Source organism: Mesoplodon mirus (assembly GCF_964341445.2).
Source record: "Mesoplodon mirus genome assembly, chromosome: 13".
Lineage (NCBI taxonomy): Eukaryota > Metazoa > Chordata > Mammalia > Artiodactyla > Ziphiidae > Mesoplodon > Mesoplodon mirus.
In genome coordinates, this window is record NC_138989.1 from 8,379,574 (window position 1) to 8,397,212 (window position 17,639).

General features: G+C 49.9%; 1 protein-coding gene across 4 annotated transcripts in view; it reads left to right on the forward strand.

The window, feature by feature from the left end:
* Window positions 1-17,639, forward strand: part of CAMKK2 (calcium/calmodulin dependent protein kinase kinase 2) — a 56,555-nt gene that overhangs the window by 29,476 nt on the left and 9,440 nt on the right. For 3 of the 4 annotated variants that reach the window (XM_082641362.1, XM_082641365.1, XM_082641364.1), the window contains 9 exons: window positions 3,104-3,125; window positions 3,254-3,342; window positions 4,458-4,657; window positions 5,408-5,461; window positions 7,712-7,785; window positions 7,872-7,959; window positions 9,091-9,219; window positions 13,687-13,787; window positions 14,326-14,368. In XM_082641362.1, coding sequence (XP_082497488.1) covers window positions 3,104-3,125; window positions 3,254-3,342; window positions 4,458-4,657; window positions 5,408-5,461; window positions 7,712-7,785; window positions 7,872-7,959; window positions 9,091-9,219; window positions 13,687-13,787; window positions 14,326-14,368 — 800 coding nt within the window. The remainder of the gene's footprint in view (window positions 1-3,103; window positions 3,126-3,253; window positions 3,343-4,457; window positions 4,658-5,407; window positions 5,462-7,711; window positions 7,786-7,871; window positions 7,960-9,090; window positions 9,220-13,686; window positions 13,788-14,325; window positions 14,369-17,639) is intronic. The other variant, XM_082641363.1, reaches the window with a different exon arrangement.

The following is a 17,639-nucleotide window of genomic DNA, read 5'->3' on the forward strand; positions in this document are numbered from 1 at the left end:
GACAATATCATGGGAAAAAGCTAACCTGAGCAGGGACACGGGAGTCAGGAGTTCCAGGTTGGGGAATTGAGAAACAGAATGGCTCCTCGAGATGCCTCACTGAGGTGACATTTGTGCAGGACAGTGGAAACCAGACGGCAGAGGACATTTCACACCATTGTAAAACTTTGCCTTTTACTCTGAGCGAGAAGGGAGCCCCTTGAGGGTTTTGAGCCGAGGAGTTGAATGAGCGTGTAAAGAACGTGACCCAAGCCTCAAAGAAGAGTCTCCTAAGCCATTTGGACCAGGCAGCTTCATGGACAGAGTTTCTCACTTCTTGAGGTGGCAGTGTGGGAAGGAGCCATGCGATTTTGGTATGTGATTCCAGCGGTTTTGAAAAAAATCCCAACACTGTTATTTTTTAGTTTCCAGCCACAGCTGTGTGTGGTGAGGACAGACAGGGCAGTCTGTGAAGCCAGGCTGCAGGTATCAGCAAGGGTTCTGCACCTGCAGGCCTGACCCTCAAAGGGTAGAGAATACGACTGGTATTTCTTGGGGTTAAAAACTTGCCACCACTGCTCGGCTCCAGGAGCGGTGAAACTGTAAGTGCCTGAAAATAGACCTGTTTCAACAGGCCAGCTTCCCTCATGCCAACTGAGCTATAGTGCTTGGGAGGAAGCACAGAAATTCATGAAGCAGCTCTTGAAAGTTAAGTTTGCATAACCAAGGTGGGAAAGAGAGCTGAGGGGACCAGTGCTCCTGTCGGTGGAAGCCTTACCTTCAGCGCCATTACTTTTGCTTCTAACCACAGCCTGAAGCCACAACAGATTTCCCCTAACTACGGGTTTGGCCAACACTGGTTGATGAATGTGAAAACAGGGTGGGGCCCTCGGGGAGTTAAGTTCCTTTTCAGGTCAGAATCTTTAAGCCCTCTTTTTGTCTGAGGAGCCGGCTCTTTCCCCTTGGCCACCTCAGCCCTTGGACAACCTTTGAAACAACCCTTCTTCCATAAGAAGCTCCAGTGTGGGTAGATGCTTCCAGAAAACAGACAATTCCAAAGTCATTCTCCACTGGATTTTGAAATCCACTGTGCTGTTTTTTTCATTTCCTAAGGTACAGCTTCATATTCCCAGTTACATTTGTACAAGCAGAACAAAATTAAAATAACTACACCACGTGACCCAGCAATTCCACTCCTAAATATATACCCCAAAGAATTGAAAACAGATAGCCACACAAATACTTAACATGAAAGTTCATAGCAGCATTATTCATAATAGCCAAAATGTGGAAATAACCTAAATGTCCATCAGTTGATGAATGGATAAACAAAATGTGGCATATCCATACCATGGAATATTATACAGCCATAAAAGGAACAAAGTACTGATACATGCTACAACATGGATGAACCTTGAAAACAAGCTAAGTGAAAAAGCCAGTTACCAAAGGTTGCATATTGTATGAGTCCACGTATATGAAATGTACAGAATAGGCAAATCTATGGAAACAGAAAGCGGATTAGTGGTTGCCAGGGGGCTAGGGGGAGGCACAGAGTTTCTTTTTAGGGGCTGAAAATGTTCTGGAAGTAGATAGAGGTGATGCTTTCATTGGAGGCAGTGGAATACTAAATGCCACTGAATCATGCTTTTTTTTTTTTTTTTTTTTGCGGTACGCGGGCCTCTCACTGTTGTGGCCTCTCCCGTTGCGGAGCACAGGCTCTAGACACGCAGGCTCAGCGGCCATGGCTCACGGGCCCAGCTGCTCTGTGGCATGTGGGATCTTCCCGGACTGGGGCACGAACCCGTGTCCCCTGCATCGGCAGGAGGACTCTCAACCACTGCGCCACCAGGAAAGCCCTGAATCATGCATTTTAAAATAGTTTAATGTTCTGAAAATTTCACCTCCACTTTTAGAAATGCAAAAAATAACCCACCCACCCCCAACAACGAAAAAACTGTGCATTCCCTGAATATGATTTATGTAATACTTGATGGTTGGGGGGGCGGTCCCCACATACACAGGGCCGGGAGGAAGCTGGCAGGGAATGAGGCATTTGTATGTCGCACATGACTGTGAGTCAAGAAGGGCCCATTTAGGAGGAATAGGATGAGTTGGCCTTTGAGGTGGTGGGGAGATCTCCATCCCCCGCCTCTAGCTCCCAGTCTTGGTTTAGATTGAGAGTCACAGGAAAGGGTTTGAGGGCCAGCTGACCACAGAGTGCTGAAGAGTTGGAACAATGTTCTCCTTTTTATTTATTTATTTATTTATTTATTTTTGGCTACATTGGGTCTTTGTTGTCGTGCGTGGGCTTCTCATCGTGGTGGCTTCTCTTGTTGCAGAGCACGAGCTCTAGGCACGCGGACATCAGTAGTTGCAGCACGTGGGCTCAGTAGTTGTGGCACACGGGCTTAGTTGCTCCGTGGCACATGAGATCTTCCCGGACCAGTGATCGAACCCGTGTCCCCTGCATTGGCAGGCGGATTCTTAACCGCTGTGCCACCAGGGAAGTCCTACCCAACAATTCTTGATGTAGCCTGGCAGCTTGGAAAATGTGAGAGGGGTCATCGAAACCTGTTCTTGCTGTTTCTTGAATTGAAACTTTGCTAGGGTTGAGAAGTCCCCTAGGGCTACTTCTTTGTGCCTAAGTAAATGGATGTTTGGGTTGTGTCCCCTTAGACCTCTTCTGTGACATAAGGTAGCCCAGGACCTGGGTGTGAGTGAGAGGACATAGTTTAGCATCAGTTAGATCCCTGGGAGTCGCCCCCACCCCCCAGGTATGAGAGGAAAATGAAAGGAGTCCAGGAGCCACCCCCACCTGTCTCGGGTCTTCCTGCTTTGTTTTCTCTGGTAGAGGGTCCTCAGCTGTTTGAGGACTAGAAGTACAGCCAGGCTGGGGTCCCAGGGATACCAGAAATCTCTGACCCCTAGTCTCCTCATGGGAACTTAGAAAAGCAGAACCTTCCATGGTTTTGGTTCAGTGGACTGTTCCTCGCCCCAGCCCCAATGTTAGTTTCAGTGCTTCTTGGTGTTTCTAGGGGTGGTTGGGAGTTGGGGAGGAGGGGGAGGAAGATGGATTTCTAAATTCCCAGTGTAACCATTCACCCCCTTCTCTATCCTACAGTGTTTGAACTGGTCAACCAAGGGTGAGTGTCCCCATTCCCAGCAGGTGTGATGTTTGAAGCTTCTTGAGCTGCGGAGCTGAGTGAGGTGGTGAGAGAGGGCAAAGGCCAGCATGTCTGGTTTGCTTTTCATGCATGTATCGACTTTTCAGGCCTGTGATGGAAGTGCCCACCCTCAAACCACTCTCTGAAGACCAGGCCCGTTTCTATTTCCAGGATCTGATCAAAGGCATCGAGTACTGTAAGTGGGGCCTGTGGGAGGACTCTCACCCAGGGGGTGCTTAGCATTCCCAGGTAGTGGATGGAAGGTGGAGGGTTTCTTATTTCCCTCCCGGAGCACAGGGAGGTGTGTGGGAAAAAGAACTGTCTGAGCTGCAGAGAGACCTGCTGGAGCCATGCACCCTGCGAGCAGAAACCCTTCTTCCTGCCACACAGAAAAATTAAGAGCAATAGTGTCAGTGGCTGTTTATCCAGCACTTTCTATGCATCCCAGGCACTGTTAAGTGCCTTGCGTCTTCCCTTATTCCCAACAACCCTGGGATCCTGTTAATCTCCTGGAACCTTAGTTCCTCATCTGTAAAATGGGAATAAAATATCTCTCGCCAGGTCTGCAATCAGCCAGGACATCAGTAGTTCTGACTGGCAGGGTGTCCTTTCTGCTTCTGGTTGTTAAACATGTTGACTCATACCCTTTGCCTATCACATAGGATTGTTGTGAGATTGAAATGGGGTGAATGGGAAGCACTTAACACAGGGCAAGGCCTCAGACTGGGCATTCAGCAAAGTCAGCTGCTGCTCCTATTACCAGTATCATCATTTCATCATCACCATCATCATCATCATCTTCATCATCATCACCCCAGAAATGCAGTTGGGTCTTCCAAACCATAGGACTGTCCTCTCCCATGAGCTGACATCCAGGCAGGAACAGTTAGCCAAGTCCTCAGTCCTGTTGTGCTTCACACTTCAAATTGACCCGCTCCAGTCACTGTTGGTTTGGTGTTCAGGTTCAGTGGTGGCATTAGTAAATGAAAAGATGTTTGCCACAGTCTTGAGGCTTCAAGCTCAACAAAAACTCTCCATGCGCCCATGACTTAGACTGCAGCAGGCAGTTACCAACTGCTGTCGGCAGTCAGTGTTTCACTCCTCACTTTGGAGGATGGGACAACTTCCTTAGAGACGCTCCCCTTATCTTTCAGAGCTGTGGGTATTCATTAGGTTTGAGAGGGGAAGGCTGGGAAGGGCCTGGGACCCTGGGAGAACAGAGAGGTTCCTGCCTGTGTCTCTGGGCTGTGTGGGCCACATGGAGCTCCTCACGTGGTTTTCCTGCCCCCCTCTCTCCCATCCCGCCCCCAGTACACTACCAGAAGATCATCCACCGGGACATCAAACCTTCCAACCTGCTGGTTGGAGAAGATGGGCATGTCAAGATTGCGGACTTTGGCGTGAGCAACGAGTTCAAGGGCAGCGACGCCCTCCTCTCTAACACCGTGGGCACTCCCGCCTTCATGGCGCCCGAGTCGCTCTCGGAGACCCGGAAGATCTTCTCTGGGAAGGTAGGTTTGGCCCTGCCTGCAGTGAGGAGTTCTGCCTGTGTTATGGTCCTTTCAGCTGTAAGTGACAAAAACCCAACTCACTGGCTTAAACAGTGAATCCATTGGACCATGTGAATGAGGAGCGAGGTGCGTTTGTTTTCAGGCTTGGCTAGATACAGGGATTCAAAGAGGAATCCATCTCTCCATCTCCTAGCTCTGTTTTCCTTTTTTTAAAAAAAATTTTGTCTGCACCACGTGGCACACGGGATCTTACTTCCCCGGCCAGGGATGAACCTGTGCCCCCTGCAGTGGAAGTGTGGAGTCTTAACCACTGGACCACCAGGGAAGTCCCCTCAGCTCTGTTTTCCTGAATTGGTTTCCTCCCCAGGTGGATGGTCATCAGCAGCTCCAGACTACTTTCTACCAGTTTACCAGCCTCAATAGAAAGAGCATTTTTTTTTTATGAAGAGCTCCAGTGAAAATCCTGGGGTTGGCTCTGATTGGCTCAGTTTGGGTCATGTGCCCATCCTTGAACCAATCACTGTGCCTGGGGGAAGTGTTGCTTTCATTGGCCAGGCCTGAGTCATGTGCCCACCCAGAGGCATGGGGTTTGGGGAGCAGGAATAGCCCCATCCAAACTCCCATGGACTGAGCAGTCAAGAACAGGTGGTTCCCCAAAGAAAAGCTGAAGGATTGGTTGCTGGACAGGTGAAAGCATTAGGCACCCTTTACTGCCCCTTGGCCCCTCACACGGAGCTCTTTGTCTTGCAGGCACTGGATGTTTGGGCCATGGGTGTGACGCTGTACTGCTTTGTGTTTGGCCAGGTAACAGGGTGGGGTGTCCTGTATCCTGGGTGTTGTGGGTTGCCCCCTTGGATTAATAGTTATCTCTCCTTGCAGGGAGATAGAACTTATTCACTTAAAAAGTTATTTCATTTTATTTGCACAATTAGATCTGAATATGAAAAAAGATGCCTTCCCAAATATACATAGCTGTATATGATAGTCATATGTGTGAAAAAACGAGCTGTTAAAACAGAAGGATCGGCAGAGGCTCTAGAGGTTGTAAATACAGTAGTTGATGAATTTAGGGCAAGGACAGCAAATGTGCCACCTCTACCCTATCCTAAACTGCAGATAGGCATCACTAATCAATAACTGCACTCTTTCTTCCTGAGCCTGGTACTGCTTTGATGTTCTTCTCAACAGTGTTCCTAGAAGCTGTTGTTGGAGGAATAGAATTGGAATGGAAGTTAAAACCCGTTTGGCATTATTGATTTAGGGAATGCTGTTTTGTCTTCTTTCTGTTGTTTTTCTTTTGTTGTTTTTATATAACTGACATTTAGGGGCTTCTATTTTAAACTCTGAAGTTCAGATTGATTATGTGAGCAATAAAAGTGAGGATTATTCCTTTTCATGAGCTTGTACTCCTATTGAGGAAAGCTTAAGACACTAGTCCCATGAGGAAGTAAAGGAGTTTATAATCTCCTCCCCCCACCCAACATTTGATGAGAAAATTTTCAATCATATAGCCAAGTTGTTAAGAATTGTACCTCCTTACATATGCTTCAGAGTGCAGTCATTAGCTAGAGCTCACTATTGGTGGTTTTCATTTTTTTCTTTGGGGGTAAAATTTACATATCATGGAACATACAGATCTTAAGTGTACTATTTAATGTTCTGTCAAATTGATACACCTGTGCAATCCAAACCCTTATCTCGTTACTGCTCTTAATGAAATCATTTTCCTCGGACAGGAGTGGACCAGGTCACTTTCTGTGACCTCTTCCAACCTTCTGAGCACCCGACATAAAGGTTTCTTTTTCCAGCACAATCCCTGAGCTCCTCCTGGGTCAGGCCCTCCACCAGGTGAAAGCATCAACTTGTCACCCCGGGGTGGTGCATGAATGGGCTTCAAAGTCAGCCCGGTCTAGGCTTTGTGCTTCCCAGGACACGGCACCTCTCTGAGCTTCTGTTTTTTTCTCTTCTGTAAAATGAGAATAATATTTACTATTTTTTATGGCTTCTGAGAGGATCAACAGAAATAATACAAGCATTCATTAATTCAGCAGGTATTTATCAAGCCCCTAGTTCGTGCCAGGGATGTTCCTGGGCACTGGGTGTCTGCAGTGAGCAAGACAGACAAAAATCTCTGTTCTCCTGGAGCTGATGTTCCAGTGCAGGAGTTAAACAGTGAACAGATACTTTTTCTTTTTTTTTTTTAACATCTTTGTTGGAGTATAATTGCTTTACAATGGTGTGTTAGTTTCTGCTTTATAACAAAGTGAGTCAGCTATACATATACATATATCCCCATATCTCTTTCTTCTTGCGTCTCCCTCCCTCCCACCCTCTCTTTCTTTTTTTTTTTTGGCCGCACCATGTGATATGCGGATCTTAGTTCCCCAACCAGGGATTGAACCTGTGTCCCCTGCAGTGGAAGCGCAGAATTCTAACCACTGGACCGCCAGGGAAGTCCCCAAATACATATGTAATATAATGTCAGGGGGAGGTGCTATGATGAGAAATCACATGGAGGTGGAGGGGGTGTCTGTTTTAGACAGGAGCTCCGGAAGGCCCCCCCTGAGCGGGTGAGCTTTGATCAGACACCTGAAGGATGGGAGAAAACAAGCCACGCAGATGTTGGTGGGAAGAACATTCCGGGCAGAGGTAACAGCCAAATGAAATGTTGGTGCTGAGAAACCTCAGTACAGGGCCTGGTCCAGGCTAAGCCCTCACAAATCACAGCTGCTGCTGCTTTGTCTTTTGTATTGTTCTTTGTATTATTATTATTGTTCAACTGGCAGGTGGGTGAAAAGAGTGTTTGCTTTTGTATAAGTTGGTAAGTTAAAGCACAGCTACAGAGGAAAGCCAGTGTGGTTAGGAAGGCTCCAGCCCTTCTGGAAAGACAGTCCCGGTCCTTTAGATCTTTGGGGAATGGGATCTGATTTGTCCCTGGATTGGGCCACTGGGCTGTTTCTTTCTCTGCTGCAACCCATGTGGAATGCTGCCTGCCCTTGCAGGACAGATGTGCCAGCCACTGATGGCCACCCTGTCCCTGACCTTTCTTCGCAGTGCCCATTCATGGATGAGCGGATCATGTGTTTACACAGTAAGATCAAGAGTCAGGCCCTGGAATTTCCAGATCAGTGAGTATTGTCCGTCTACCCCAAGTTGCCTTTCTCTTCGAGCCTTTGGTGACGTCCTCCACCCCTGATGTATCTCCCATCCCCAGGCCTGACATAGCCGAGGACTTGAAGGACCTGATCACCCGCATGTTGGACAAGAACCCCGAGTCGAGGATCGTGGTACCTGAGATCAAGGTACCTGGGGGCCGCTGCTGCCCCTTGGGGCGTCTGCTGGAGGCTCAGCCTGTGTCCTCTGCTTGGAATTGTCTGGCTCAACCCTGCCTCGGTCAGGCCCCACGCGCCTCTGTTTACAGCACTGCGTCCTTCTTGGCACCACTGCCCTCCCATGTCCTGGGGCCTCTGGGGTGCTGGGGGCTTGTGGGGGAGGATATGGGACTCGTGTTCACTGTGTTTGTGGAAGTGGGATCCGCTGCCAGCTGAGGAGCTGACGCTGGCTCCAACTGGCTTGGGCTGATGGCATCCACCCTCCCTAGACCGGACCAGAGCAGGTTTCTGTGTGCTCCAGTGTGTGGCTGCTGCTGAAATCCTGGGGTCTTTTCTTAGACCCTGCCTGTCCCTTTGAGAAAGTACAGTTGGGGTGGGAGGAAGTTAGTGAGCAATTTGACCCCCCACCTCTGACCCCAGCCTGCTGAATTCCACTCTGTTGCAGAAAGCACTGTTAGAAGAGATCCCTATCCACCCCCTACAACCCTGCCAATGCCACGTGCACACACATGGATCTTTAAGAAATCTAGAGATTTGCTTCAGGAGCTCCTAGGCACCTCAGCTAACTAGCAGTTGAAGAGGGGGCAGCCCAGAAGGTTACAGATAAGGGCTTGGACCCCAGGGGCAGGTGGTTGGGGGCAGACCTCTGCCTGTGTCCTCTCCTGATTGTATCCTCCTCCCTGTGCCACCCCATGCCTCTGTTTCCCTTTCTGTGAAATGGGGAGGATGCTGCCTGCTCTGAGCTGAGCCTTCCAGGCATCAGGGAGAGTTGCTGAGGAGTGATGGCTGCTCCTCAGACAGCCGTGCAACGCAGACGGCGAATTGCAGGCACTTCTGCCGAGGCCTGGGGCCAGATGGAGAATCCAGCCCTGCTCGCGTTCTGGCCTCGTAGCTTCCTCCCATTCTCTGTCCTTTGTCTGCTTCACATTTCCTCCCACCTTGCTCACCGCCCAGCCTCTGCCTGGCTTGCCTGCTCTCTTGCATGCCTGACCTCAGGCCACTGCCTCTCCCCTCCCGCGTCCCCTCCCCAGCTCCGCTCATAGGCAGGGTTCCTGGGAGCCAGTTGTGCCCGCCTCTCACCCCTCCTGTCATTCGTTGAAGCTGCACCCCTGGGTCACGAGGCACGGGGCGGAGCCGCTGCCATCGGAGGATGAGAACTGCACGCTGGTCGAGGTGACAGAAGAGGAGGTGGAGAATTCGGTCAAACACATACCCAGCCTGGCAACCGTGGTAAGGTGGGGCGAACCACTGCCTGAGAGCAGGGACAGAGAGCCCGCGGCAGGCCGGCGAGGATGAGCTGGGACGTGGGCGGGCGACTGAGAAGGAGACGTTGGGCCTGAACGTCAGGGGACGGCCGGGTCTGCCCCTCACCTACAGCGACCAGCCTCTGGGCCTTGGTCACACGTCAGGCCAGGTGGCCCCTGCGTCTTCTAGTGTGAGCTCTGTCTACGGCCGGGGCCGAGGTTACTGTAGACAGGCATAGCCCCTCTCTAAGGATTGTACTGCACCCTCTGGAACTCCTGCTTTCAGAGCGTGTCAGGGGAGCAGGAGGGGAAACACCAGGGCAGGTGCCCAGGGTGGCAGCTGGAGCTGAGGTCTCCAAGACGGGCTCCCCACTGGCTGGGTCTTCAGTCCCCAGAGCAGACGACTGAGCTCGTCTCATCTCTGCCCTGTGGGCAGCTGCCAGGGCTAGAGGCAGGGCCCCCACTTCCCGTGCCTCAGAAAGCTCTTCCCGACTCCTGGGACCCCGTTTATGGCCTTACGTTTGGGTCCTGACCCAGGAAGAAGGAGCTAGAATTGGAGTTCTCAGGCCTAACCTCAAAGACTCAGGGAATCACCCACTTGCTAAGCCTCTGCCCAGAGGGTGTGTGGCTCCAGGAGGGAGACCAGAACCCTCAGGGCCCTGGGGCCCAGGCCGCAGTCCTAGGGGCAGAGTCCGGTGGGCTGCCCCACCGTGGCCACCTCGGGAGTCCCGGGTGTGTTTGGCCAGCGCCAGCCCCAGCAGGCAGGCAGGGCCCTGGGCTCTGGGAGCGGGGGCTCTGCCGTGTCCAGCCTCGAGTGACCACCCCTTTAGGAGCCCCCAGTGCCGGCTCCTTCGCTCCCAGCTTTGCACCTCACCCTCTGCTTCCCCACATACTTTCTCTCTGCCTCCAAAACCTGAGCCCCCGGGTGGGGCATCCATTCACATCTTCCTCCTCCTCCCCAGCCAGGGGCCTCTGCGTGGTCTTTGCTGTTGAACACTCACCCATACACACCCCCTCCTTCTCATCCACCCGCTCGCTGCACCCACGCCTCAAGCCTGCTGTGGGGAAGGCAGCGGACGTCGGGCTCCCAGCGTCCGCCCTGGGTTATTCTGTTCCTGGTTGTGGGTATTCTTGGGAGAAGGCGTCTGACCCTAGAGGTCTGAAATAGGCATTGATTATTCAGGAAACACTTCTTGAACACTGAGTGGTTTCCCCAGGCCTGTGTTGGGAGCAGGGGATACAGAGATGAATACAACAAACGTGGCGCCTGCAGACGCTGGGCAAAGAACCAACAAATAAATTATGCAAGTAACAGAGGGGCTGCGAGGGGTACGCCTAAGAGGGGAATGCAGCCCAGGTGATGGGTTGGAGGAGGCCTCTTGGAAGATGCACGCTGAGAGGATGGCGGGGTGTTAATCAGGCCGAGAGAGGGTAAAGGGCAAGGGCATTCCTGGAAAAGGGAACAGCAAATGCAGTGATCCTCTGGTGGGATCATGTCCATGAGAAACCTCAAGAAAGCCAGGGTGGCTGAAGCGGGGCAAAGAAGGGAGGGTGGCGTGAAGCTGGACGGGAGGTGGGGCCAGACCACACAAGTCCTGAGGCCACAGCAGAGGTTTAAGTCTTGGTCCCAAGAGGTTTGATTCAGGGGAGCGGCACGATCAGTTTTAGCCTTGGGAAGGTCCCACGTGGAGAATGGACTGTGGGGGGCAGGGAGGAAGTGAGGGCTTCAGCAGCTGTCTGAGAAGGAGGGGCTGGAGCGGGGAGGCCCAGGCCCCCTCCTGGCACCCAGGGTGTGCTGGGCACGGGGTTACAGAGGTGAACAAGGGACAGTGCCAGTTCTCATGGGGCTCCTGGCCTCATAAGGAAGATGGGTCTGGAAAGAAAGAATCACCCTCCTGTGCCATCACACGGTGACAGGCCAGCGGGGAGAGGAGCAGGAGTGGGAGGCGCCACAGGGCAGGAGCCCATTTTGCTGGGTCCTGAGGACTGGGAAGGCCAGTCTCACCGGGGGGATGGTGCCTGCAAAGGCTCAGAGGAAACAGGCCTGTGTGTTCCAGGAACCACAGAGCTCGGGCCTTGGCAAGGGAGGGACCTTGAGTGCTTGCCAAGGGGCACAGCCTTCATTCTCTAGCTCAGCGTTTCTCTTTTCTTTCTTTCTTTTTTTTTAAATTGAGGTAGAATTCATGTAACATAAAATTAACCACTTAAAGTGAACAATACAGTGGCATGTAGTACATTTACAATATTGTGCAACCATCACCTCTGTAGTTCTGAAACATTTTCATCATCCCGAAAGAAACCCCGTACCTGTTAGCACTCACTCTCTGTTCTCCCCTCCCCCCAACCCCTGGCATCCATTAGTCTGTTTTCTGTCTCTATAGATTTGCCTATTCTGGACATTTCATATAAATGGAGTCATACAGTATGTGATTTTTTGTGTTTGGTTTCTTTCACTCAGCATAATGTTTTCAAGGTTCATCCACATTGTAGCCAGTCATTCCCTTTTAGGGCTGAAAAGTATTCCATTGTATGGCTAGAGCACATTTTGTTTATCCCTTCATCAGCTGATGGACATTTGGGTGTTTCCACCTTTTAGTGTTTTTTTAAACACTTTTTTTTCCCCTTTTAGCAGCAAACCCTTTAAAAATAAAATCCACAGGCTCAGTCAATATATGAAACAGCTTGAGGCATCATGCTCTGCTTGGAAGGAGGCCAGACCCTTACAGGGTGTTGAGGCCACTTCCTTGAAAATTCCTTCATGAAATACAGCAGCCAAAAGCAACACTATGAACCTTCCATGACTCCCTGGCTGGTAACAGGATAAGTTCCAAACTCCTATGGGTGAGAGATACCAAGTCAGGGAGTAAGGGAATCAGATCTGGGTTTCAGAAAGGATGGGCTGAAGGGAAGACTGGAAGGCAAAGGAGGGAAGCTGAGCAGTGGCTGAGGGACGTGATGGAGGGATATTACCTTTTCCCCAAAGATCCCCTCCTCTGGCAGGTGTTTCCCAGCCAAGCTGCAGACCCAGTCTGTCTTAGGGTGGATGGGGTGGGGGACACCAAAGTGTTCCCCCCCACGACAGTGGACATGCCAGCTCCCAGTGCCTCTCAGACTTAAAAGGACTTTCGGGACCTCTGACCTCTCTTGCCCTCACACCACACCAGCCCGTGGACTGGCCACCCTCAGTGTCCTGGGATGTTTCCTCAGTTCCTTAGACTGGGACAGATATTTCTCATCAGCAGCTAAAATGCAGCCCCCTGAGAAACTGGTACCATTTTGTATTGCTAGTGGGACCGTAAAAAACTGTGTAGCCACCGTAGAAAACAGTCTGGCAGCCCCTAAAAATGTTAAGCATAGAGTTACCAAGTGATCCAAGAATTCCACTCCTAGGTGTACACCCAAGAGAAACGAAAACATTTTGTGTGGAAAGTGTCCACACAAAAACTTGTACACAAATTGTTCATAGCAGCATTAGTCACAATAGCCCCGAAGTGGAAACAGCCCAAAGGATGAATGAATAAACAAAACGTGGCATATACACACAAAGGATTATTACCAGGCCATAAAAAGGAATAAAGCAATGATTCGCGCTGCAGCATGGATGGACCTTGAAAACATTACTCCGAGTGAAAGAAGCCAGACCCCAAAGGTCATGTACTGAATGATTCCATTTATACGAAATGAGAACAGACAAACCCATAGAGACAGAAAGTGGATTGGTGGTTGCCAGGGGCTGGAGGGGAGGAGAGATGGGGACTGACTGCTAATGGGTACTGGGTTTCTTTTCGGGGTGATGTAAATGTTCTGGAATTAGACAGTGGTGATGTGAATATGCTAAAAACCGTTGAATTGTACACTTTAAAATGGAGAATTTTTTGCTATGTGAATTACATTTCAGTTAAAAGTGCAGTGACTCCCATCCGCCTCCCAGGATTATACCTGGGAAGCAATAGTTGGTTACTTGTTGGGTTGGTTGTAGATGGCTTCCACCAAAAATAAAGGCCTGGCCTTGAAGATGAGACAGGTTGATGGGCCAGGAGGGCATGTCCAGTGATGGCTCAGGTGAGACAGATGGTACCAGGGGTACTGGATGGACAGTACAGGCCAGCTCTCCTGGAGTACAGGGTCCCCTGGCAGTTACGTAGGCCAAGACTAGCTTATGCCAGGCCTTGAATGTCAGACTGAGGAGTTTAGACCTTATCTTGTTGGCAGCCAGGGAGCCGTGGAGATTTGAGGAGCAGGCCAGTGAGACTTGGTGATGGCTTTGGCTGCTGGATCCCTGGTGGGTGTCTCTCAAAGGCCTGCCATCAGCCACAAGCCCTGGGAGCTGGCAGGCGGCGGGGGTGGGCTGTGGGGAGAAAGGAAGAGGTAGACGGGACTGGTGGAGTGGCACGAGGGAGGATGCTGCCTGGAATCTCCCCCAGGTGGCTGAGCCTCCTCTTCTATCCTCCAGATCCTGGTGAAGACCATGATACGAAAACGCTCCTTCGGGAACCCATTTGAGGGCAGCCGGCGGGAGGAGCGCTCGCTGTCAGCGCCTGGAAACCTGCTCTTGTGAGTGTCCACCTGCCTTCCTCTGGGGTGGGGAGCTGGAGGCTGAACGCAGGGCAGCCCTGCCCAGCCGACTCTGTGTGGGCCCAGCCCTGCAGCGGCCGTGTCCAGAAAGACTCAGACCAGCCCCACTGGGCACACTGGGGAGACCCGAGCAGCCGCTGGCTTTGGTTTTGCCCCACCCTGGACTCAGCCCGCCTCCTTTGCTGACAGCTAATCCACAGGGAAGTTTGACCTTTCTCAGGGGGACTTGCACTTTAACGAGCGTGGGGGAGTGGTTGACAATCAGAAAGGCTGTTTGACCCCAAAGCATGCATGTGTGACGGTGGGATTTTGTCCCTGCGATGGGTGACCAAGGCCAGTCTCGCCCATGGGACCCCACGTCTCACGGCGGAGAGGTGTCCTGCTCCTAACTGCCCTGGCAACAGCTCCGTGAAGCTGGTGTTCGGGGTCTGAGTGTCTCTGGGGTGGGGGACAGGAATCCCATGGATCCCAAGTGTCCCTTCTCACTTCCCTTTTCCCTCCCCTCTGGCAATTCCAGCAAAAAACCAACCAGGGAGTGTGAGCCCCTGTCTGAGCCCAAGGTAACGCCTGCCTGCCTGCGCCTTAGCCTCTGCCAGGGCCTGGGGGTGGGGGCAGCTGCAGAGCACGGGGCATCCCCACCCAGGCGGACGTTCCTTCCAGCCCAGGCTGCTGTGCCCAGGCTCACCTTGGGCCTCCGGACCCAGGAAGAAAACGAGGGGCATCCAGGGGCTTGGACCCGACGGTGGGTTGTGCATGTGGGCTGGGGCTGCGGGTGCATGGCGCTCCACCTGGAATGCCTGTGAACTCACCCAGGTCTTAGACCTAGTCGGGCACCCACATGTGCTCAGTGCACGTCAATGGCATTGAAGCTGTGTCACGGCTGAGGCAGCCCCTGCTCTGGGTCAGCGGTCAGAGCCTAGATCGGGCATGCTGTGCTCGGGGGCTCCCCCCTGGGGCTCTCCAGCATCCACCTTTTCTTCTCTGATGGGTTAAGACCTAGAAAATCAGTCCCCTTCCAACCTGTTGCAAATGAGTGTGAGAGTCCCCTGCCTCTGGGGAGTATCCGGACCTTTTCACCAGTCAGCCAGCCTCTTCCAAACACATACCCACCTCAGTACTCCCAGCACCTCCCAGGACAGATGAGAATTTTTGTCCCTGCAAGACTGAGGTGACAAATACTTGCACCCCTGCTGCCACTTGCCCCCCACCCCGTGCCTGTGGCAGGACAGCAGGCCCAGTACTCCGTGCACGGAGCCCAGCTCACCACCTCGTTATCAGCTGGGAGCTCCAGGCAGCCATTTTTAAGTTTTCAAAGCAGCTTTATTGAGCTATAAATCACATACCCATTTAGAGTGTATAATTCAATAGTTTTTAATATATTCACAAAGTTGTGCGACCATCACCACAATCAGTTTTATTTATTTATTTATTTATTTATTTATTTATTCTGTACGCGGGCCTGTCACTGTTGTGGCCTCTCCCATTGAGGAGCACAGGCTCCAGACGTGCAGGCTCAGCGGCCATGGCTCACGGGCCCAGCCGCTCTGCAGCATGTGGGATCCTCCCGGACCGGGGCATGAACCTGTGTCCCCTGCATCGGCAGGCGGACTCTCAACCACTGCACCACCAGGGAAGTCCCCCACAATCAGTTTTAGAACATTTCCATTAGCCCAAGAAGAAACCCTGTACCCTTAGCTCTCACCACCCAGCTCCCCCATTCCCCAGCCAGCACGAATCTACTGTCAGTTTCTATAGATTTGCATATTCTGGACATTTCATATAAATGGAATCATATAGTATGTGGTCTTTGTGTCTGGCTTCTTTCACAAAGCGTAATGTTTTCAAGGTTCATCTATGATGTAGCATGTGTCAGAACTTCATTCCTTTTTTTTTAAATTATTATTTTTTATACAGCAGGTTCTTATTAGTCATCAGTTTTATACACATCAGTGTATACATGTCAATCCCAATCACCCAATTCAGCACACCACCATCCCCACCCACCCCGGGGTTTTCCCCCCTTGGTGTGCATACGTTTGTTCTCTACATCTGTGTCTCAACTTCTGCCCTGCAAACCGGTTCATCTGTACCATTTTTCTGGGTTCCACATACATACGTTAATATACGATATTTATTTTTCTCTTTCTGACTTCACTCTTTATGACAGTCTCTAGATCCATCCACATCTCAACAAATGACTCAATTTCGTTCCTGTTTATGGCTGAGTAATATTCCATTGTATATATGTACCACAACTTCTTTATCCATTCATCTGTCGATGGGCATTTAGGTTGCTTCCATGACCTGGCTATTGTAAATAGTGCTGCAATAAACATTAGGATGCATGTGTCTTTTTGAATTATGGTTTTCTCTGGGTATATGCCCAGTAGTGGAATTGCTGGATCATGTGGTAATTCTATTTTTAGTTTTTTAAAGAACCTCCATACTGTTCTCCATAGTGGCTGTATCAATTTACATTCCCACCAACAGTGCAAGAGGGTTCCCTTTTCTCCACACCCTCTCCAGCATTTGTCGTTTGTAGATTTTCTGATGATGCCCATTCTAACTGGTGTGTGGTGACACCTCATTGTAGTTTTGATTTGCATTTCTCTAATAATGAGTGATGTTGAGCAGCTTTTCATGTGCTTCTTGGCCATCTGTATGTCTTCTTTGGAGAAATGTCTATTTAGGTCTTCTGCCCATTTTTGGATTGGGTTGTTTGTTTCTTTAATATTGAGCTGCATGAGCTGTTTATATATTTTGGAGATTAATCCTTTGTTGGTTGATTCGTTTGCAAATATTTTCTCCCATTCTGAGGGTTGTCTTTTTGTCTTGTTTATGGTTTCCTTTGCTGTGCAAAAGCTTTGAAGTTTCATTAGGTCCCATTTGTTTATTTTTGTTTTTATTTCCATTACTCTAGGAGGTGGATCAAAAAAGATCTTGCTGTGATTTATGTCAAAGAGTGTTCTTCCTATGTTTTCCTCTAAGAGTTTTATAGTGTCCGGTCTTAACATTTAGGTCTTGAATCCATTTTGAGTTTATTTTTGTGTATGGTGTTAGGGGGTGTTCTAATTTCATTCTTGTACATGTAGCTGTCCAGTTTTCCCAGCACCACTTATTGAAGAGACTGTCTTTTCTCCATTGTATGTCCTTGCCTCCTTTGTCATAGTTTAGTTGACCATAGGTGCATGGGTTTATCTCTGAGCTTTCTATCCTGTTCCATTGATCTATATTTCTGTTTTTGTGCCAGTACCATATTGTCTTGATTACTGTAGCTTTGTAGTATAGTCTGAAGTCAGGGAGTCTGATTCCTCCAGGACTGCTTTTTTCCTTCAAGACTGCTTTGGCTATTCGGGGTCTTTTGTGTCTCCATACAAATTTTAAGATTTTTTGTTCTAGTTCTGTAAAAAATGCCATTGGTAATTTGATAGGGATTGCATTGAATCTGTAGATTGCTTTGGGTAGTATAGTCATTTTCACAATATTGATTCTTTCAATCCAAGAACATTGTATATCTCTCCATCTATTGGTATCATCTTTCACTTCTTTCATCAATATCTTATAGTTTTGTGCATAGAGATCTTTTGTCTCCTTAGGTAGGTTTATTCCTAGGTATTTTATTCTTTTTGTTGCAATGGTAAATGGGAGTGTTTCCTTAATTTCTCTTTCAGATTTTTCATCATTAGTGTATAGGAATGCAAGAGATTTCTGTGCGTTAGTTTTGTATCCTGCAACTTTACCAAATTCATTGATTAGCTCTAGTAGTTTTCCAGTGGCATCTTTAGGATTCTCTATGTATAGTATCATGTCATCTGCAAACAGTGACAGCTT